General features: G+C 34.1%; 1 protein-coding gene across 1 annotated transcript in view; it reads right to left on the bottom strand.

Annotated features, from left to right (window-relative positions):
• Nucleotides 1-25,048, bottom strand: part of FAT4 (FAT atypical cadherin 4) — a 175,259-nt gene that overhangs the window by 20,781 nt on the left and 129,430 nt on the right. Inside the window, exons 9-11 of the mRNA XM_060105751.1 lie at nucleotides 19,948-24,297; nucleotides 10,557-10,661; nucleotides 2,302-2,609 (exon numbers count right to left, since the gene is read on the bottom strand). Of these exons, the coding sequence (XP_059961734.1) occupies nucleotides 2,302-2,609; nucleotides 10,557-10,661; nucleotides 19,948-24,297 (4,763 nt within the window). The remainder of the gene's footprint in view (nucleotides 1-2,301; nucleotides 2,610-10,556; nucleotides 10,662-19,947; nucleotides 24,298-25,048) is intronic.

The following is a 25,048-nucleotide window of genomic DNA, read 5'->3' as shown; positions in this document are numbered from 1 at the left end:
ATCAATAATCAGGGACACTGGAATTTTCTAAATCCCTACTCTCCTAGAGATCGTCCTCTAAGCACACTGGTTTCATATTATGTTGGTGTAAAAAATCTCAGGCAGAAATGAGTGTAGTAACCTATTACTAATCTGAAAAATTATTTCCAAGATGTATTTGTTATACCTCTAATAAATTTATTAAGCACCTTTTCATACAAAATGTATGCAATTTTAGATATAATTTATATTACTATTTGTGATAATGCTAAAAATGTGGAGATATTATCTTAACATTTTGATTTTCAGTCCAATTAACAAAGCCACCTGAATTACTATCAAATCAGGCTTCCAATGAGTGATTTTCAATAGATTTTTTTTCAATATATTACTTTTAGAATCTAAATGATCTTAATCATAATTATAGTTACTAAATTTTATTTTTGTTTCATTCTCATTTTCAAAATGTTGGGGTAATTTTATAAACACTTCATAAATTAAATGTATTAGATAAAAGTTATAGTTACAGATATTAACACCAAGTTCATAAGGAAATGGAAGACAATATAGAATTAAAATAATTCATAAATTTGCACTCCTTTTTCTGTTTTCTTACTTCTCATTATATTCAAATAGCATACATCTAATAATCTAGTAGCGTTCTGAAAGCAACACAATGGATGTGGTGAATATACCTGATGAAATATCTGAACAGCTAACCTTGATCATGCTGACACAATCATTTGGTCATTTTAGGGTTAATCACTATTATCTTTTTTTCCATAATTGGAAATAGTTCTGTATTTTAAAGCTGTTTAGATCTTCTTTAATGTAATAAATTAGAGTGGAGGAGAGAAAAGCCATTGTATCTGATGACAATTCAACGTAGATTTATAGTATTCCTGGACACAAATGGAGAATTTTATCCTTTGATAAAGACAACTTGTTATTCATATTTGTCAGAAAAAAATTAATGTTATAAGGTAGCTTCTGTCTTATAGCTTTATGAAGTTGGTAATTATAGAGGGCACAAAATTTTTGCTTTTAAAATTAATTATGGATCACAGAAAAAGCTAGCAAAAACATGGTAAAAACACTTTCAATATCATTTCTGCAAGTTGCTTACGTGTAGTACAACAATAAAAAGTATTCCCGAAGTTTAGTGGCAAAAATACTTCTCTCATATGATTCATTTCATCCATCTCAGAACTATATAATTACCATATTTTTCATATTTTTCTAGCTTGTCATAGAGCCAAGAGGTAAAATTATAATCATTTAGATCCCAGTTTCTTCATTTAAAAATATTTCAGAGTATTTATTTTGTTCTTTTGGCTAATTTTTCTTTTAATAGTCGGTTTAATACTTTAACCATTCTATTCCAGTTTTAGGGTGAAATAAACATTTTAAAGAGTGGTTATGGTTTTAAAAGGTCAGCATTAAAGTCGTAAAATATTTAAAAATAGTTTTTGTTACAAATTACTTTTTCCAAAATCTTTGATAGTTGTTGAAGATAGGGGGAACTATGGAGAGAGAGTTGGAATAAATAAATGAATAAATAAATAAATCCTTCCATTCTATTATTCTGTGTCAAATGCTTTCAAACATTAACATGGAAAAGATATGACGCATTTCCCTTTATAAGGAAAAATACTTGCTTAATGAACACAAGTGCTAAATATGTACCCCGCTTGTTATGAGAGCCATATAATGAAATGGAATATAATATGGAAATCTTGGATATTACTGAGTTATAATTCTGAAAATACTTTAATAGTCAAAAACCAATACTTCGTCCTAACACAATTTCACGTCATAGACCTCACAGATGACAGTATACTGAAGTGCTGGTATAATAAGGATTATTACCTACTATACGGAAATCTGTGCTAAGTATCATCTTTTACCAGTAATTTATTTGTAGAAAAGTTTTCCCTGTTTGTTTTTAAGTCATTTCTTCAATTTGGGCAAGGATACTTAGAAAAGCAAAGGAGCCATTTTAAGTAGAGTTCTGACACGGCCTTAAAAATATGTTCAATAAAAGAAAGTATAAAATGGAATGTTTATGCACTAGGATATTTTCTTTCCTTCATTCCCTTTTTGTTTTTGAGATGAGTTGTTTTTTAGTCAAACAATGATGTCATGAGCAAAAGAAGAATGTTACCCATTTGCTGCTGTAGTTCCTAACAAAATTGGACAAATAATGAGTACATATAATTGCACTCAATTTGCACCACAATTCATGCTTTAACTTTTCAAGTTTCCAGCCTGATTGACTTGATATTCAATAAAACAAGTTTTAATGTGGAATGAATATCTTACCATTCCTGCCCTCCGGGCAATCACAGTATGAAAATGTCCATCTGACACCTTCTTCATGGTGGTGAGTTTATAGGTACCACTGCCTAAGTTATAAGAGAACCTTAGTCTTTCTTCAGCAATTTCAAGGGCCAAAAACTCAGCCTGGTCCCCTGTCTGGTTGTCATAGTTGTAAAGCAATAAAGCATGACTTTTAATAGTTGCAAATTTGACATAAATATAGTTATTATTGGGGTCCAAGCTGGGAAATTCCATGTATGATAATTCCTCAAATCCATAACTGTTCAGCTCGCAGTGTTTTCCAAAGACACCTGAAAATGAGAAAATTGACAAACTGACACATCACATTCAAGTAAAGTTTTATTAAATGACTTTGATTAAAATATTTTTAAATTACAATAATGTCAGGTTTTTAACAACTTTCTATTACTCTCCAAAGAATACTGTCTAAATTTATTTGAAATAGAAAAAAAAAAACGATGATCTCTAAAGCATATAAGAAATGATAAACTGGTGTAATTATTTTTCTTTGGCCAATATGGAAACATACCTAACTATGACTCATTTTAAAAAATTAGAATTAGTAGAATGGAGTAGGTCTGAAGAGGTTTCTTTTCTGGAAAACTTTCAAAGTGAGTTTGTCAATCTTTTTAAAGTTTAATGTGCTGTAATTTTCAACCAAGTTATTTCCTTCACAATAAATAATTCCTGAAAGCAATTTTAATTCAATTAGGGACAGTAATTTTTGTTTTGACCTAAAAAAATCAGTCCCTGTGCTTGTGATATTTTCAAATCCCAAAATTAAGGAAAGGAATACACTGCCTTTAGTGAAGAAAATAACTGTCTTAAGTTTTTATCTCTTTCTTGTTTTATACCCTCTTTGAGTATGATTTACAGCAGCTACTTTGAAATTGCTTTCTGTTTTTCTGAAATCTAGCATTCCCACTTGTGTGTGCTGGTTCTTTTTCAAACCTGAGTTTTACTGATGTTATAATTCTATGCCAAAATTCTTTTCCCACAAATATTAGTAACCTGTAGCAAATGATCAGAAAATTTACCCATGCCAACACACCATAATTCTTATTAACTTGCAAAGGTTTCATTCCTTAATTTTGTCTGTACATTTCATGGAAATGCATTAAATATAGATGCAGGGAATTGTTCTGCTAGAAGAAACCAATGTCATCATTTTAGAGAATACTTAAAACTTGTCTAATGTCATAGAACCATAGGAGACAGCGCCAAAATTTGAGGCCAGATCTACTGATTGTCTAGTTGTTTTGACTACACCACATTTAATATCTAAATGTTCTTTAAATTAAAATGGCCTACATAAAAGGAGAAATCAACAGTAACACAATCATAGTAGGGGACTTTAACACCCCACTTTCACCAATGGACAGATCATCCAAAATGCAAATAAATAAGGAAACACAAGCTTTAAATGATACATTAAACAAGATGGACTTAATTGATATTTATAGGACATTCCATCCAAAAACAACAGAACACAAATTTTTCTCAAGTGCTCATGGAACATTCTCCAGGATAGATCATATCTTGGGTCACAAATCAAGCCTTGGTAAATTTAAGAAAATTGAAATTGTATCAAGTATCTTTTCCGACCACAATGCTATGAGACTAGATATCAATTACAGGAAAAGAGCTGTAAAAAATACAAATACATGGAGGCTAAACAATACACTACTTAATAATGAAGTGATCACTGAAGAACTCAAAGGGGAAATTAAAAAATACCTAGAAACAAATGACAATGGAGACACGACGACCCAAAACCTATGGGATGCAGCAAAAGCAGTTCTCAGAGGGAAGTTTATAGCAATACAATCCCACCTTAAGAAACAGGAAACATCTCGAACAAACAACCTAACCTTGCACCTAAAGCAATTAGAGAAAGAAGAACAAAAACATCCCAAAGTTAGCAGAAGGAAAGAAATCATAAAAATCAGATCAGAAATAAATGAAAAAGAAATGAAGGAAATGATAGCTAAGATCAATAAAACTAAAAGCTGGTTCTTTGAGAAGATAAACAAAATTGATAAACCATTAGCCAGACTCATCAAGAAAAAAAGGGAGAAGACTCAAATCAATAGCATTAGAAATGAAAAAGGAGAAGTAACAACTGACACTGCAGAAATACAAAAGATGATGAGAGATTACTACAAGCAACTCTATGCCAATAAAATGGACAACCTGGAAGAAATGGACAAATTCTTAGAAATGCACAACCTGCCAAGACTGAATCAGGAAGAAAAAGAAAATATGAACAGACCAATCACAAGCACTGAAATTGGAACTGTGATAAAAAATCTTCCAACAAACAAAAGCCCAGGACCAGATGGCTTCACAGGTGAATTCTATCAAGCATTTAGAGAAGAGCTAACACTTATCCTTCTCAAACTCATCCAAAATATAGCAGAAGGAAGAACACTGCCAAACTCATTCTACGAGGCCACCATCACCTTGATACCAAAACCAGACAAGGATGTCACAAAGAAAGAAAACTACAGGCCAATATCACTGATGAACATAGATGCAAAAATCCTCAACAAAATACTAGCAAACAGAATCCAACAGCACATTAAAAGGATCATACACCATGATCAAGTGGGGTTTATTCCAGGAATGCAAGGATTCTTCAATATATGCAAATCAATCAACGTGATACACCATATTAACAAATTGAAGGAGAAAAACCATATGATCATCTCAATAGATGCAGAGAAAGCTTTCGACAAAATTCAACACCCATTTATGATAAAAACCCTGCAGAAAGTAGGCATAGAGGGAACTTTCCTCAACATAATAAAGGCCATATATGACAAACCCACAGCCAGCATCGTCCTCAATGGTGAAAAACTGAAACCATTTCCACTAAGATCAGGAACAAGACAAGGTTGCCCACTCTCACCACTCTTATTCAACATAGTTTTGGAAGTTTTAGCCACAGCAATCAGAGAAGAAAAGGAAATAAAAGGAATCCAAATCAGAAAAGAAGAAGTAAAGCTGTCACTGTTTGCAGATGACATGATACTATACATAGAGAATCCTAAAGATGCTACCAGAAAACTACTAGAGCTAATCAATGAATCTGGTAAAGTTGCAGGATACAAAATTAATGCACAGAAATCTCTGGCATTCCTATATACTAATGATGAAAAATCTGAAAGTGAAATCAAGGAAACACTCCCATTTACCATTGCAACAAAAAGAATAAAATATCTAGGAATAAACCTACCTAAGGAGACAAAAGACCTGTATGCAGAAAATTATAAGACACTGATGAAAGAAATTAAAGATGATACAAATAGATGGAGAGATGTACCATGTTCTTGGATTGGAAGAATCAACATTGTGAAAATGACTCTACTACCCAAAGCAATCTACAGATTCAATGCAATCCCTATTAAACTACCCCTGGCATTTTTCACAGAAGTAGAGCAAAAAATTTCACAATTTGTATGGAAACACAGAAGACCCCGAATAGCCAAAGCAATCTTGAGAACGAAAAATGGAGCTGGAGGAATCAGGCTCCCTGACTTCAGACTATACTACAAAGCTACAGTAATCAAGACAGTATGGTACTGGCACAAAAACAGAAAGATAGATCAATGGAACAGGATAGAAAGCCCAGAGATAAACCCACGGACATATGGTCACCTTATCTTTGATAAAGGAGGCAGGAATGTACAGTGGAGAAAGGACAGTCTCTTCAATAAGTGGTGCTGGGAAAACTGGATAGGGACATGTAAAAGTATGAGATTAGATCACTCCCTAACACCATACACAAAAATAAGCTCAAAATGGATTAAAGACCTAAATGTAAGGCCAGACACTATCAAACTCTTAGAGGAAAACACAGGCAGAACACTCTATGACATAAATCACAGCAAGATCCTTTTTGACCCACCTCCTAGAGAAATGGAAATAAAGACAAAAATAAACACATGGGACCTAATGACACTTCAAAGCTTTTGCACAGCAAAGGAAACCATAAACAAGACCAAAAGACAACCCTCAGAATGGGAGAAAATATTTGTAAATGAAGTAACTGACAAAGGATTAATCTCCAAAATTTATAAGCAGCTCATGCAGCTCAATAACAAAAAAACAAACAACCCAATTCAAAAATGGGCAGAAGACCTAAATAGACATTTCTCCACAGAAGATATACAGACTGCCAACAAACACATGAAAGGATGCTCAGCATCTTTACTCATTAGAGAAATGCAAATCAAAACTACAATGAGATATCATCTCACACCAGTCAGAATGGCCATCATCAAAAAATCTAGAAACAATAAATGCTGGAGAGGGTGTGGAAAAAAAGGAACACTCTTGCACTGCTGGTGGGAATGTGAATTGGTACAGCCACTATGGAGAACGGTATGGAGGTTCCTTAAAAATCTACAAATAGAACTACCATATGACCCAGCAATCCCACTACTGGGCATATACCCTGAGAAAACCATAATTCAAAAAGAGACGTGTACCAAAATGTTCATAGCAGTTCTATTCACAATAGCCCGGAGATGGAAACAACCTAAGTGTCCATCATCGGATGAATGGGTAAAGAAGATGTGGCACATATATACAATGGAATATTACTCAGCCATAAAAAGAAATGAAATTGAGCTATTTGTAATGAGGTGGATGGACCTAGAGTCTGTCATACAGAGTGAAGTAAGTCAGAAAGAGAAAGACAAATACTGTATGCTGACACATATATATGGAATTTAAGAAAAAAAAATGTCATGAAGAACATAGGGGTAAGACAGGAATACAGACACAGACCTACTAGAGAATGGATTTGAGGATATGGGGAGGGGGAAGGGTAAGCTGTGACAAAGTGAAAGAGCGGCATGGACATATATACACTACGAAACGTAAGGTAGATAGCTAGTGGGAAGCAGCCGCATAGCACAGGGAGATCAGCTCGGTGCTTTGTGACCGCCTGGAGGGGTGGGATAGGGAGGGTGGGAGGGAGACGCAAAAGGGAGGGTATATGGGAACATATGTATATGTATAACTGATTAAATTTGTTATAAAACAAAAAATAAAAATAAATAAAATTAATAAAATTAAAAAATTAAAAAATAAATTAAAATCGCCTAGAATTTCCTTGTGTCATTTATCTTTCCTTTTTCTGTAAATGCTTAGATAATATTCATTATAAATGAGTAGGAAATCTATATGATTTATTTTTAATCATTAACTAAAGTTAACAAAATATAAAGAAATTATAGGAATTATATATCATATATATTATATATGGCATATGTTATATATCATAAATATATCTAACATATAGTATTTATATTTTATATAAAACTTATATTTATATGTAATAAATTTTTAAGTATATATTAAACATATATTTTATGATATATATTATTTATATATGCAGAAAGAGTAATCAAAGTTAAATAGAAAGGAAAAATAAAGCATACAAATGAAACACATTATTAGAGAGAAATTTTTACTGTGTGTTCCCTCAGGTCTCTTATGATTAAATTTTAATAACTATGAAAATATATTTAAAATTTGAATATAAATATATGTAGAAAGTATATACTGGAAATATGTTCTACATTTTATTTAAATTGACACTTTACTTTCAAAAATGATAATATTTTTATAGAATATATTATCTTTCTAAGGTTTTTTGTTATTGTTTCTAGAGAAATGTAAACTTTTGTCTCTGAAATGATTTTAAATTATTTAAAAATAATTTAATTTTTTTTGAAATTTTAATTTCAAAACTGCCATCCAAATAGAATGCCATGAAATAAATCTACATAAAGGTAAAAGTAAATTATTTAAATTACTTTAATAAGAAATTTTTATGGGTGTATATGAAGTTATACATATATATAATGTTATAGCTATATAGGTTCTTCTTTATAAAGTCTTAAACACTTTATGTTTTTTATTAAACATAAGCTTAAAAAATCTAAAAATTAAAAAATAAAATTAGTCCAAAACAGCAAATCGTTCACTGATGAGAAGGGAAATGGTGTAAAGGTTTTTCCAACTTCAAAATTATAGTTAAGATGTTCTGTTACAGGATGCATGTGTAACTATCTCCAGCTATTTGCCTGAGGCATTCCATCTGCCATTTTTTGTATTTTTCACCCACATTCAATTTGTAGAGGACAATACTTTTTCCTTTTAATTCTATCTCTCTTTTCTCAAATGTGTATTTTTTCAAGTTTTTTTGTTCTGTTTTGTTTTCTTTTTAAGGCTTCTGTTCCCAACTAACAATGTCTAAGTTTAAATAATGTTTTTTTGCCTTTGCCACTGGAAAGAATAGGGGAGTAAATGCACTCCACTGGCTACATGTGATCTGTCTCTATTTTAATTTATGTTATTATGCTAGTCCCCTACCCCTGAGGACCTCTGGTATGGTGACGAGAAGGTTTATTTGGACACCAAAACACTTCCACCCAACAGGCAATCACTGCTGTATCAGCTACAATGCTGTAACTATTTACTCTTATTTGTTATCAACTATCTATCTTAAATCCTCATATGTACAAATGGAATGCAAAAGAATCTCTAAAAATGTAAAAACTTTTGGTTCAGTCACCTTGAAAATAAGTTTTCCACTTTCTACTCCAATTCCCTTATCTTTCCTTCTAAAACACAAGTTAAAACCATGAAACTTGATTGTGGTTATCGGTCGAAAGCAGCACTCTTTATTTTATTTAAAATGGATAACCAAGGACCTACTGTATAGCACAGGGAACTCTGCTCAATATTATGTACCAACCTAAATGGGAAAGGAATTTGAAAAAAGAGTAGATACATGTATATGTATAACTGAATCACTTTGCTGTACAACTGAAACTAACACCACATTGTTGATCAACTATAATCCAATATAAAATAAAAAGTTAAAAAAAACAGAGATAATTGAAAGAAAGACATTTTAGGAGATCTAACATTGTGGTTATTTCGACCTTGATCTACCTTTTACTGCTTCGAGGGTATTGCTGGTGAGAATCTGAAGAAGTTTTAAAAAAGAGAGGTACTGTGAATATCATCGTGGACTGAAAATAAAATTGTGTTTTAGTCAATATATCATTTTGAGGTTGTTTTGTTTTGTTTTCACTGTTTGACTGTAGACAAAGCCCTCAATTTCTGGGCCTCAGAACCATTGCTAAAATACAAGGCTCACAATTAGATATTTTTATATTCTATTTTTCTTTATCATTCTTTTGATATTGTGCTTTAGAAAAACAAAACTAGATAGTCATAGAATTACTTGAAAATGAATTAATGTTAAATTTACTGGTTACTAGAAACCTGAAATTCTTTTTAAGTTCTATTCTCTACTATACACTGAGATTCATTTTTTAGGTCCATGTAGCACTGTAATAAATATATTCAAGGAAAGACTACAAAAAATCCTTCTCCTCTCTTGTTTATGGAGAAAGACAGAGTCTCTAAATACTGCAGGGCCTCTGGAGAAGAATACTATATTGTGGAGTAAAGCAGCTTTTAAATAAATGGAATAATCACCAACCTATGAAACAAACCAAGTTAAAATAAAAGCTTCCTGCAAAGCTGTTCTCATAGTTCTTGGCTGTCCCAGTGTAGGGTAACATTTGGGTGAGACCTGGAAGGAATCTTTTAATTCATTCCACTATGATGAATAAATATGCATGCATATGAAAAAATTATTTTAACAATTTTCTTCCTTAACAGAACATATCATTCTGAATTTTGATTAGTTACACGACACTATCTACAAAGCCTATATAAAAACTGTATGTCAATTTACCAAATCGTTCTAACTGAAGTGAAGTGGTTGAATTAATGCAAAAAACAAAAATAAAGAAACAAAAGCAAAACAAAACAAAAACGTTTTGACTAGTCTTAAAGATTTCAGTAGAAAGTGATGTCAAATAGTTCTTAAAGGTTTTTCATTTGATAGGTTCTAGGCTAAAAAGAAGGCATACACAAGTTTTTGAGAGGAAATGTCCTCAGGAGACAACATCAAATTTAATTATCTTTGGTTGATTATTTTCTACTAATGATCAAAACAATATATTCAATGGAATTTCCATAATTAACTTAGAAAATATTAAACCTTTGAGATTTTATTTTGCTAAAACCTCCTGTGTAAAACGACTAACATTTTCTTAGTCACTCCAAGACACGATAAAACAAAATTCCTAAACTGTGCACCAAAATAGATTGATATTTTATATCAAGGACTAAGTTTTACTCACCAAACGGACAATAGCAGTAGTATGACTCCACACCACTTTGGCAGGAACCACCATTAAAGCAGGGGTTGCATTCACAGTAGTTGACTGGAGATTCACAGATTTTCCCTGAAAAGCATCAAACTCATTAAAAAAATCCTTACATAAATATATTAACACCATTACTACATGACCATATGTAATAGTCTATCCTGAGAGAGCCTATCTTTGGAAAAAAGACATACAAGAACATTTTACTTGACATGAGGACATAGGAATATTATATCTGAGTTCAAAGTCTTATTCAGTCGTCCTATTGTAAATATGTGCATTATAATATTTAGGAAGTAATTTACATAATCATCTTGGAAGGAACTACTGTTTTCAGGGAAATCACAAATGGTGAACATATTTAAATATTTTCACTGAATTTATTTTCTTTTGTCGATGCCAAATTTTTCATGTATTATAACTGGAAAGTTGAAACTTCTGCAGTATAATTTTCACCTTCGAGATATCCTTAACTCAGATTCTCAAAGGTAATAACAAATCTCATTAACTTATTTGCCAAATTACAATCCTTTCACTCTCAAGAAATATTCCTTACCTTTGATTTACCTGTTGTAAAGTAGAGTAAGAAATAAAACGACACGTCAAACACATTTTCAAATATTTATGAAAATTTATTCTTGACTATAGATTATGTATGCTCTGTCTTTCTTCTAAACCAATAATACCTAGCAAGCATATATTTCAGTGTATAAAGACTTCTCATACATCATCTTGTTAATTGAATCTGTTAATATTGACTGAGTGCCTATTATGGGCCAGGCATGCTAGAAGATGAAGGTCTGACAGTTAAAAAGCAGACAAGTGTCTTTATATGGTGTCTTCACTTTAGTGGGAGAATCTGATCCACACAACAGGAAACATATTTCACAGATGGTGGAGAAGAAGCCTTTGGAGGGTAATCTCTTGCCAAAGAAATTATAAAACTATCTATTATAACTATTATCGTTGTGATGCTGTGTGGTTTCTTATGCAAATGTAAATTTGTTCTGATATCACTGTTCTATAATAAATATTGTAATAATTTAACATATTTGTTAGAATAGTTTTTAGTTTTCTAATTTGAGGAAATCATGATATTTCTTAATTTCCTAAGAAATTAAGACATTTCTTAGAGTTCTTAATTTCCATTCATTGACAGGAAGGAGAGTTTATTTCTGTAAAGCTATTACCTACCTCTCAGCATGACTGCACTAATGCCTTTATTCAATGTCTCATGAAAGTGTGTAAGTTTTATATGCACAACTAGACCATGTTGTGCATAGATAATCCATTTCGTCATAATAACTATGCTTGAAACACAGTCAAAGTTTTTGTTTAATTTATTTCTGCTTTTGTGGCTTGATTTTGTAGCCACACTTGCTGGTTTGTTTGAAATTATAAGTGTGAGTCAGATCTCATGACACTGCTAACGGTCATAAACACAAAATTTTTTCCTTTATAAATAAAATTGGGAATCTCCTTACAAGGCAAAACAGTACAATTTCAGAATACCTTTCTATTCTAAGAGGAAATAATGAAAATAAACAAGTTAACAATCTAGAAGCACAGAAATTAAGTTTTAAGTACTTTAGCAATGAGTCATACTAGAGAAACAGGCAGGACAAATTTATTCTAAGCCCATACAAACTATCACACCAGAGAGATGCTGTGCCATGGGAGAACTCTCTTCTCTGGGTGTTTTCTAACTGGATTTGTGACAGATTGTTCTAGAGAAGTGTACTTTTTTCCCCTTAATACAATACTGATATTGCTCAATAGAGAATGAAATAAGACCTATTGACTATACTATTGATTATTTACCTAGTATCAGGAAAGTCACATCCTAGTCCTTCCATTTTTTCCACTGTAAGATTATGCATAATTTTCACATGTGCCATTGTACTAAGTAAGGTTTTATTTTCTTCTTTTCCTTTCTTTTTTTGAAAATTTCTTTTAGAGTTGTGTTAAAAATAGCATGTATTAAGAATATAGACTAATATTCTTTACAGGTATGGTCAGTATAACCTTCATGTTGTGAACACATATACGTAGGTTACAAAATCACAAACTTCACTTCTTGAAGACTGGAAATGGGGAACAAATGCTAATCAGTTTAGCGGGTGTGGTCATGTACACTTACTCAAATATTTGAACCTATGTGCTCTCCAAGAACAATGTATGACTATAAAAACCCAAATCATTGATCCTGTAGATCTCAACTCTCTACTTTTTTGAATCTTGTTGGAAAAAACCACCTTGAATCTTGGTTTCTACAGGAATAACAGCAAAGAAATTTAGGGTTTTTAAAAAATAATTACATAAAATGGTTATTTTATATACCCCTTACAAAATAAGATTTTAACACAGACATCTGAATTTAATTCAAATACAAACTATGAGCTATTTCAGTTAGTCCAAAGCAAGAGGTGGAAAGAAACCCAAAAATAAATACGGCTTACTCATGGGTTAAAACATACAGTGACTACATAAATAGAAGCAGCTACAAACTAAGAAAATATTAGTTTGAGAATGAACTTCTTTTAAGGAGAAAGAAAATTCAATCTTTCATTTGACATTTTATTTTAAGCCAGAGTTTTCTCTTCATATTTGTCAAAACTTTAAGAAATGAATTTTCTAGGTGTTATGCAAATGAACTTTTTGTTGAGTTTGGGTAAAATAGTATTATTTGTTGTTGTTAGAGTATGTAAATTATTTACCATTCAAAACTTTAGTTTGAGTACTCCATTTATTTAGTAATATTTTTATTTTACAATTAGTAAATTTCAAAGAGGTTACCATACTAGATTCCAAGATACAGTTTGAAAACTCAATGTTGCAATTTAAGTTATTATTAAAAGAACATTTTTTCTTACATGTGAGAGAAAGAGGTCATAATTTTACTTAGAAACAAAAAGGCTTTAAATGCGTGTTTCTAGGGTTTGGAAAGTTTATGCTCTATTACCCACTTAGAAGTCAGCAACAAATTCTGTATTGTTCTGCACACATCTATGTTAATGGCATAATGATTATCAGAGAATGCAGCAGTTTGAATTACTCTAACATGCTTCTGGTACAAACAATCTGATGTGTTGGAGCACCGCAAAACAAAATGTTGCATCATTAACTTAATTAATGCTGCAAGTCAATTAACAATATTTGTCAGTGCCTTGAGGCTTGGAAATATGCTGATAGGGCTTGCACAGAGAAAGGCATTTATGTCTCCTGAACTCAAGGAGCCTTTTTCTATTAAGATTTGTTAACTGTCAGAACAGCTGTTTAGAGGAATAAAGTGATCTCATTGCTTTGACATTCATCAGTTAATGGTGTTGATATACATTATTTATTATAGATAGAAGGAGATATGCTTTCGGAAGTGTAAGCTCCTAGCACATGGAGAATGGGAATTGGTGAAGATGCAAGTGAAGGCATAATAGGAGGCCAAGGTAAATCCAGACTTTTCAAGATTACAGTTTAAATTTACAGGAGAAATTTAGCATGTGTCTTCATGTTCTGGGGCAGAAGGTGTGATGAAGTGTTGAACATAAATCGAATCTGATGTGATCATCTATGATCTTTTCAAGAAGGATGTATATTCAAGTTTCACTCATTTCAATAGCACATTTTAATGTTAAGTTAGGTATAATTGTGCTAAATTTATTCTTGCCTGTTAAATTCAGCCATCCTATGGGGATATGATGATTTCTGATATCCCATAGTCTGTGTAGGCTTCAATTTAATAGCTTAGATCCTATATATGTTAGATCACCACAAGTAATACTTTTGCATCTCTTGTGTTTATACACAGAGGACAAAGAAGACCATGTGGAATTAACAAAGTTCATTTCATATCTAAATTGATTATTTTATTAGCAAATATAATTCCATAATACATATACACTACATATTCTGAATGTTTATGCTTATAGGCTTTTTTATTGTTTTAATAGAAATTAGCTGTTTTTTGCATGTTATGTAAATGAAAGGTACTATGAAGATAGCTCATCTAAATATCCTGATCAATTAGCATTATGGTTTTTCACATGGAAACAAAGCAAAAGTATTATGCTTAAATGAGGGTCACTAGTAATAATAATAATAAAAAAAAACGGTCTTACCTTCGTATTTTAAAACACACACAAATACGATCTCAATGAGACTACAAATGATTATATATAATGATACACATAATATCTACAACAGCTTACAAATACACGCTTATTTTCCACAGAAATAAGAAGGTTTTAAGCTACTAGAACCTGTTATTAATGCTTTAATGAATTAATGTATCATTTGAGGCAAACTGTGTAATTCCACTCTTGGAAATAAAATGTGTTTATATTCTTTGGTTTCCTGATCACATGATCATTGACAACATTAATATATGACTGCTGTGATTTTAAAAGAATGACTCTTAGTTACAACTCCCATCTTCGTGAAAGCAAATGTTTGCCAAGTTTCTTGGTAAAATTACTATGCACAACCTGTAAATAACTTTACGGGCTTTTTTATACTGTCAAGTGACATAAAAGTGATGAATGGACAAATCTCATCCTTCCCTGAAATACTGGGACTTACTAGAGAGCACAGGAAAACTTCTCCTTGTGAGACTACACTCCTGGCGTTACTACAAATACCACACCTAAAATGCATCCAGATGTGTGAGAGTGAACAGGAAAGGTTAAAGGTGCTATGAACTAATTCTGTTATGAGAGACCAGGATTTAGAAATAAGTTCCATATACATGCTGCCCTTTATAACACCATTCATTACTATGAAGGATTTAATGCAGGGTGTACTGCAAACAGAAAACCTGGGAGCAGGAAGACAAATGCTCTGTGGTTACTGACTATAATTGTGCTTTCTAATTAGTGTTCTATTAAATGCAAGAAATTTTCATTTGTATAGGAAAAGAAATATTAGATTTGTAGTTATTAGGCTGGTGTTTTCCTCCAGGTTTCCCTGAACTTCTGAGGCATGAATAATATGGAAGATGCTTTCTTTCAATTCACTGGGGCATATTGACAGTTGATGCAATTTCTTATACTATTAAACTTTGTGAAAATCTAGACATTAATTTTTCACATGTTCTAGACTATATTAAAATTTATTCATCTTTTCTAATATACTCTACATATAGCTAATCAAAGCTTTATTTAGTGCTATTAATATAAAATTAAATTATAGGAAAATGTTCTTAACAGTGAAACATGAAGTGATTATAACAGAAAATGAAGTCTCAGTATTTTTTTTCTCAATTTCTTTTTCGTGCTTTTTCTAGTAACTAAGAAAAACCCACCCAAAATATAAGTTATACAAACAAATTAGTTTTCTCTAAAGTCATTAAATAAAAAATATTCTTATTCCATATCTATTATGTGACCCTATAGCGACAAACTTGAAAATAAACTTAAAAAAATAAATATATCAGGAATATGGTAGCAATATGATAATAACTATACCTCTTCATATCTTTTTGTTGTAATCATTCCATAATTTTCATTTTTCTACTTGCATCCTTACAGGATGTTCTCCACAAAGATTCCCTGTTGAGCTAATATTTAACCACTCTCTGTGGGGTGTTCTTAGGATAAAGTCTCTCAACTTGCATCAATTCATAAACACTCTTCTAATCTGTAGCACAATCTCTAGCTTCACATGAAATATTCAGTAGTGTGTGTGTGTGTGTGTGTGTGTGTGTGTGATGGGGGGGCAGCAGCTGAGAATTATTTTAATCAGAAAATTTATAAACTCTCACAGCTCCAATTTGCAATGCCACCGACTTTAAAAATCACTGAAAAAAAAAACTGCAGTGAAAGTCCACAATAGTAAATAGAGTATACAATATAGGTGCTTTGAAATAATTGTGATGATCCAAAAAAATCTGAATACAATACATATAGACTTTGAAGAAGGTTTCACTAAGGCACTAATACTTAATGTTAACAGAAGTAAAATCTAGCCAGAATGAATAGTTAAAAATTCATTCTGTGAGGCACAGTTGTGCTTAAGTATAAATTTTGTCTTATGACTTATTAGCTCTGATTGGTTCTTTAAGATGTTTTGATGCATTAGCTCCACCTTCCTGAGTCAGGTTACCTGGTAAAGACTAGCTGGAAAAAAGTAACTCAAAATGATACTTGAGAGATTACCTTTCCAAAGAACATTAAACATTTACAGACATTTAAACAATGCATTCCTAATTTAGTGTGTGGGTTAACAATTTGTCAGCCTGGTTTTTCATATACTGTTTTCTGAAAAACAAAACAAAGAAATAAAACTATCAGACTTTAATTATCTGCTAGTTTTACTGGATGGACTTTGCATATAGAATTTGGAAAAAAAGAATAACATTAATTTAAAAATGTAAGATTTATATGAAGCATTCAATTATATGTTTGTTTATATCATTCCTGATCAATTGGATTATCTCCAATTATGCAAACAGGGACTAAAGTGAGCTCTGAGGAGAGATCGCATGTAAAATTAATACATTACTTCAAATGATGTCCCTTAGAGAAAGAGGTTATGATCTCGTTTTTGGCAGCTCTGGGCCTAGAGTCACCAGAGTGTAGGCTCAGCTTCCTACAACATAAAATAGGAGCAATAGGAGGATCTTTCTATGTCAGATATTCTCTGTTGATGCCCAGCTCCGTTCCATCCTTCTGTATTGCAGGGACTGGAAGTTGGAAAACTATCAATTTTCCAGACTCCCTTCCAGCAGGACTCAGGTTTAGCTTCTGCCAGTGGGTGAGAGTTGAATGATTCTGCCAGTGGGTGAGAGTTGAATGATATCTGAAAGGTGAAAGCAGAGCAGGGACTGTTCTCCTGGGAATCACTCACTGCAGCACTGCAGTGATGATCAGTAGTGGTTTCTGGAAATACCCACAATGTCTTTATTGCTGAGGTTATGGGTGAATTTTCCTGACCTTCACTCTTATCCAGTTTGAGGATTCCAATACCTATCTCATAGGCTTTTTGTGTGGTTTAAGTAGAATAATGGAAAAAAAAAATTCTTAGAAGATATCACAGGCCCACTAGCAATACTCTCTAGCAAGTGCAGATCAAAGTGTGATGAGACGTGACAGCCATATAAAGAGCAGAGTCTCCGGAGTAAAGCTTTTAGTCAAAACTCAGATCACTTTCTGTGCCCTGCTGGAGGCAAGTTATTTCATCTCCAATCCCTCTAAGATCCAAATTGTTTTGTTTTTAAATGGGAATGATAAAAATATTCATTTAATAGAGTTATGAGAAGAGCTGAATAAATAACTAAGTGAATACCAATGTCTGTGATGCAAGCAGCTTTAAGTAGTGTTTTAAATAGTCACTTGATGTTATTAAAATTTCATGGTGAAAGAAGAGTATGCTTAAAAGTTTCAGCAACTACATTTAGAAAAGGATGTGGTGTGTGTTTAAATAAACTTAAACAAATAAAGAAACAAACTACTGAGAAGTGAAGTGAAGGGGATAGTTCTGGGTCCCTTCATGCAGTAAGTAACATTTAGGCTGAGATCAGCATAGGGTGCCTTGCTAACACACTTTCCCTCCTCCCCATCTACTACCCAATGCAGTCACACTTTCTTCATTCCAGAACTAAGAGTAAACTCACTCTAAGTGTGAATCAGTGTATTATACTAAAATGGGACAAATAAATAATCTTTATTGTTGAATTCCCAATAGAGGAAGTAACGGGTTGGGGTTTGGTGGGGGGAGAAGGGTGGGAAAGAGTGAGGAAGGTTTTCTAGAAACCGTGAACTCATAACATGTATGTAAGCCTGTTATTCATGATCCTAGAAGTACAACTCTGGTAAGACTCACACTTATCTTGTGCCACTGAGGTTTGTCTTTATAGAAATCCTATGGCATACCTCTACATCTACCATTATACTAACACTACTACTAACGCTACTAATCAGCATTCCTACTTATTGAAAGCTGGGCTGTGCACTAGGTGTTTTTAAAACATTATTTTTACTCATTACAACAACCCTAAAAGATAAGTAAGTATGATTATTCCCATTTTACAGATGGGGGTGTTTGAAGGTCAGCAAGCTAAGGTGACTTCCCAAAAGCTATAGATAAATCAAGTTCTGTCAAATCCTTTGATTCTTTCATTCATATGTTTGCTGCCCCTTTTTTCTTTACATTTCAAGGACATTACTTTGTTAAAAGGCAAAGCTTATGAGATCTGCTTTGGCTTATTCAAACTTGCTTTATATCATCATCAAGCTATTCAATTCTCCAAATATAAAACTATAAGAATACACGATGGGCATCATTTTAAAATATGATATCCAAATACATTTTCTGAAAAACTTCTTTTAAAATAGTATTCCGTAAAACACCTACCAAATTTTTAAAAATATATCCTTGTTCTACCCATTTCACTGTACTTTAACTTGTGTTCATAAACACTACAGGGCAACCCAATGTAATATATATGCTCTAAAAATGTATACTGTGCAAATTACAGCAGAGAAATTTGTCTCTCCTCAAACTTATCAACAGCATAAATTTATACACATTTGAAGGTGCACTAACTACATATCAGCTAATAAATAAATAGGCGATAGATAGATAGGGATAGAAACAGAGATATATTTATAAACATACATCATGTCCTATTAGGATTCCAAAGCCTAGTCAAACAAATTTGCTCAATATGTTTAACTCTGTTTCTAAAATGTCAAGGTACATTGTGGCTCAGTTACCTTACAAATCAGCCTATGATGTTTTCTAACCAACTACTACAAATAACAAGGCATTTTAATCTCAATCTAAATCACAGTTCTTGCTTCATTCTCCTCACAGTGTGGGTCAAATTTCAATAATCCTGACAATAATTATGATAAAAAATCATAAAAATGATCATGATAAAATGAAGGAACCAAGAAAAATAGTTGATAACTGTATTTAGGACATAAAATAGTCCAGGTCTTGTACTTTAAATACACCATGCCCTTTAACTTTAGAACACTTTTTTGAAGGTAAGATGCTCTTTTTGCTCTTGTACAAGACAAGAACTTAACCTCTGGAATGAACTGTGCAAGCTCACATCCCGACTCTACAACAAATCAACTGAGTCACCTTAGAAAACCAACTCAACTTCTCTCTACATCATCTTCCTCCTCTGTAAAACCTGGAAAAGCATTATCCCTACCTCATAGGTTTCTTGTGAGAAGTAAGTGAAATAACTACAGATAAAGTGCTTAGAACAGTGTCTGGTCAATAGTAAATGCTTAAAGCATTTGCTGTGATTCTGCTTATTCTTTAGGGAAAATCATTTGAAAATGACAAAGTTCATGACTTTCTATTATACTTGATATGGCTAAAGTCTTGGTGGAAAAAAAGCCAAACATTGTCATACCTGTGTATCCAGTTTTGCAAACACAGTTGAAGCCTCCTGGAAAGTTCTGGCAGATGGCACTGTTCTTGCAGGGACTAGGCAGGCACTCATTGATATCTCTCTCACAGGCCCTGCCAGTGAAGCCATCTGGGCAGCTGCATGAAAATCCTCCCACTAAATTGTGACAGGTCCCACCATTGTGGCAAGGGGACGGAAGGCATTCGTCTATGTCTATCTCACACCAGCTGCCAGTATAGCCTGGCAGACACTTGCATAAGAAAGGTTGCAAAGGTTCATTTGCCACGATGATGACTGGAAGGCTCTCGTAGCTCTTTAATTCGAAGCTCACGGCCAGTCTCCTTACACAGCTCCCTCCGTTTTGACATGGGCCAGGAGCACATGTGTCGTGATCCACAGATTCTACCTTCACTCCACTCTGCCGGAAGAGGATCTCTTTGATGCTTTCGAAGAAGGTGGCTACACCACTGGGATTCACATACTGATTATGGTTTCGCTTCACAGCTGCCAAAAGAAATGTTCTATTGTTCCCTTCATAGGCCGCATACAGTTGCACAGCGGTCCCGAGGCCAGTCAGCTGTGAACTGGCAATGCGTAAGAAATGAAGGTAGTGGTTCGTCAAGAAGTCCTTTACACTTGGTACACTGAGACGCAGTAGGATGCTGTTATCCACTGTCATGTTGGAAAATCCAGTGAAGAAAACTCGGATATTGCTCGTGACCGTGCTGTGGATGCCATCATTGCTGAGGACAGTCAGATCAAATGTGCCATCTGTGGACCTTGGCTGGGAACTCAGATTGCAAGTGCCCCTTGGAATACTGAAGAGGCTCGTAACTCCCGAAGTCAGGGAGCAGTGGAAGGTGTCTAACACATCTGGATCCTGTGGCTTCACGGAGCCTAAAATCCCACCAGGAAACAAGTTGCCATAATAGTTAACAAATATCTCCACCGTCCGCGACTGTGAAGGGTTGTCATTTTGGTCTATCACTGTGATATGCACAGTTCCTGTGGAAGACATCTGAGGAACACCGGAGTCCCTAGTGACCACAGAAAGATAGAAGTCTGCAATTTGCTCTCTGTCAATCTCTCTAGTTGTGCTCAGAACTCCAGCAGTGTTCAGACTAAAATAGCTGGTGGCAGGACCCGTGCTCAGCAAATAATAGGTAAAGGGGCCTTGATTTGGAGAGAGGTCAGGATCCGTGGACTGAAGGGTCATCACCAGAGTTCCTGGGCGTTTGTTTTCCATAACTTCTCCCTCACTGATGGTCAGCATAGGCCCATTATCATTTATATCTTCCAGGGTGACTAATAAGGAGGCACTTCCTGTAGCTGAGGGGGTCCCTGAATCCACAGCTAAAACCGTGAGATTATAGATGGGTAGGGTTTCTCGATCTAATTCTGCAGTAACGGTGATCTGTCCTGTCTGTGGATTAATGGAAAAGGCACCATTTTCATTCCCTGATCCAATAAAATAGGAAAACCTACTCCAGCTGGGAACAGAGTCTGAGTCGAAGGCACTGACAAAGGTCACATGAGTTCCCATTGGGACCCCTTCACTAATCTGAACGCTGTAGATGTTTAGACTAAAAACGGGTGGGTCATTGGCATCAAGCACAGTGACATTTACAGTGACCTCATCGATGTCTGCACCCCTAATGCTGCCAAAATTCTTGGCCAGTACCTTCAAAGATACCCTTTCTTCTTTTTCTCTATCAAGAAGTCCAGAAACATAAATCTGTCCAGTCTTCCTGTTGATCTGGAAACCCTTCTTTCTACTGTTACCAAATATCAAATAATGCACTTCCCCATCAGTGCCCAAATCACGGTCACTGGCAAACACTTCTCCAACAATAGTACCTTTAGGAGCTGCTTCTGAGATTTCAAAATAGTAAAGTTTGGAAACAAAACGAGGCACATATTCATTTGTCCCTTTTAACTGTATATTAACAGTGGCAAAACTGCACCTTTCTTCATCAGGGACATTGAAAGCTTTCACAGTAAGGTGGTAGCTCTGCTTGGTTTCAAAATCCAAGAAACCTTGAGTGGTGATGACTCCTGTGTTGGGGTCAATGACAAAGAGGTCACTGTCAGATGACTGTATAGTATATGCAATCACAGCATTGGTTCCAGAGTCGGCATCCGTTGCATTTAGGTGGATAACTGTCGTCCCACTGGGGGCATTTTCCAAAACAGTGGGGAAATATTCATCAGGGAGGAACACTGGAGAATTGTCATTCACATCAATCACATCTACAGTCACACTGCAGTAACCAGTCCTTGCAACCCAGCCTCCATCTGTAGCACTAATAGTCATTTCATGTTTCTGGCATAGCTCATAATCAAGAGCTTTGGCTAGTGTTAATACACCTGTGGAGGAATTGATTGCAAAGATGCCTTCTTCATTTCCTGAGGAAATACTGTACTTAATCAAGCCATTCATAGCCGTGTCTCTATCTCTTGCAGAAATCGTTCTGACAATGGCCCCAATACTATGGCTTTCAGGGATGGTTGCACTCATGTGGCTTTGAGAGAATTCAGGTGTATGGTAGTTTTCCTCAGTGACAATTATTTGAACAGTTGCTTGGGATGAAAGTGGAGGGTTTCCCTTATCCTTCGCGGTGACAGTGATCAAAAAGTTTTGATTCAAGTCAGATATCAGGGGAGCTGCTACTGAAATCCACCCTGTATTATTGTCTAACTTAAATTTTCCCAAATGATTTTCATTCAAAATGAAATACTCCACTTCAGAATTCAATCCAAAATCTTTCTCATCTACTGCAGTAATTTTGATTAACTTTGTACCAACTTTAACATGTTTGGTGACTGGAGTAAAATATGCAGTTTTAAGAAATTGTGGTGCATTGTCATTACTGTCCACCGTGTTGATTGTAACTGTTGTCTCACTAAGTAATGCAGGATTACCTCGATCTGAAGATGTCACTATAAAACTATGTCTGTTGATGTTCACGTTACTGAAGCCACTGATGTTCTGGTATATTAAGACCTGTTTATTGAAAATCTCTCCTGTGGTGGCATTAATCCTGAAGTACTCCGACTGAGATTTTATAAAATAAAACACTTGTCCATTTGATCCCTCATCAGGGTCTGTTGCAGATACCTGAGTCACTCTGGAGCCAATTTCAGTAAGTTCAGGAAAATCTAAGTAATAGGATGGTCTGCTAAATCTTGGAGCATTGTCATTGACATCTGTCACAAATATTGTGACATCTGTACTTACAGTCCACCCAGAATCGTGGGCAGAAACTCGGATTCTGTAATGGTCTGTGTCTTCTCTATTTAAAGGTCTACTAATTACAATATCCCCAGTGCTGGGATTAATCGTAAACGGAAGACTTGTGTCCATTATAGAATATCTACTGATTGCATTTACACCAATATCTTCATCAGAAGTTGTGACACGTGTAACTGTGTACCCTAATGGGGAATTTTCAGGAACATGGGCACTGAATATTTGTGAAAACCTTGGGGCATTATCATTTTCATCTAAAATGTTAATGATGACTTTTACTGAGGTGCTCTGAGAAGGGGAGCCTTTGTCTGAAGACTTTATGGTAAGCACATACTGAGATATTTTTTCCCGGTCTAAAGGTCGAATGCTACTAATTTCACCAGTAGCATGATTAATACTGAAACTATGTTCTCTGTTGCCATTAACAATTTCATAGTCTAACTGTCCATTGAGTCCACTATCCTTGTCCACTGCAGAAACAGTAAGTATTTTTCGAGGAGAAAGGTTTTCCAATATTTCAGATACAAATGGATCTTCCTTAAAAACTGGGGAATTATCATTGACATCTAATACTGTTATGTCAAGTTTCTCATAAGAGGAGAAAGGAGGGAAACCTCCATCTCTGGCTTCTATCCATACAACATATTTTTGTATCTTTTCAAAATCCAGAGGTTGACTAATGGACACCTGCCCTGATAACTGATCAGTCTGAAATGTGTTGCCAAGATTCCCACTTGCAATATAATAGGACAGAGGTTCTCCTCTCAAGGAGGACCCTGTTATGGTAGTGACAAGAGTGCCTGCTGGTTGGTTTTCAGGAAACACGAAAGTTTGTTCTTTGGCTCTGACTTTAGGGAAATCTGCTTTGTTCACAAATCGAACAGTCACTGTTGTAGAATCTGTCTTTGGAAATGAGCCACCATCTTTTACATGCACAGAAAATGTCACTTCTGAAGTGCCATTTAGTGGTCTGGCTGCCATAATAGCTCCTCTCAGTGGGTCAATGTGAAATTTTTCAGAGTTTCTACCCGAAAGAGAATAATGTAGTTCAGAATTGGGTCCAAAGTCAGCATCTGTGACAGTAACCGCAAAGACGAAGGAACCTATAAAAGAGGGAGTGTGCAGTTATAATCTCATGGAACCCCAATAAAACATTTGATAGTAAGTTTAAACACTATATTAAAACTATATATAAAACACTATATTGCTACCTGACATAACTTTATTTCCCCATGATTACTAGGGGAGAACAGTACCTCTTATATTGTCTCCGAAGTTCCCAGTCAAATCTAACAATAGTCTTCAGGAACTGACCTGCCATTATCTACCTAAAACCCATACAGTCTACTGAATTTAATAATTTTCAGTATGCCTTTGCGAGAAGCACAGGGAAGGGCAATGGCTAATCCTTCCGAATTATAGTTCCTAGGAGAAAAATCTGTACATAACAGAACTTCCAACAAACACAATAATACAGGAGTTCTGTTAAGAACTATGTTTATGGGGGAAAAAAAATAATTGTCCTATTATGTCTTAAAATATTATTGAATTACCTTTTATGTAATCATGTCAACAAAAATAATATGTTTAAAAAATTACTGTTGATTCCTTATACCCACTGTTTTATAGCAAAATTCTCTTATCTGTGAACTATTCTCATATGGAAATGAAGTGTATATATGTATGTGTGCATACATATATATATATTAGAACAATTATAAATTACACACACATACATATATGAACAATTATAAAGTACACACACACACATATATAAATAATTATAAAGTAGTAAGAAATAAGAACTGAGGAAGAATGGGCTCAATTTGGATTCCAAAAGTCAATGCTTGGGAT

This window comes from Mesoplodon densirostris, chromosome 1 (genome assembly GCF_025265405.1).
Source record: "Mesoplodon densirostris isolate mMesDen1 chromosome 1, mMesDen1 primary haplotype, whole genome shotgun sequence".
Taxonomy (NCBI): Eukaryota; Metazoa; Chordata; class Mammalia; order Artiodactyla; family Ziphiidae; genus Mesoplodon; species Mesoplodon densirostris.
The sequence above is the reverse complement of the archived record's forward strand: the minus strand, read 5'-3'. Positions and strand labels throughout refer to the sequence as shown.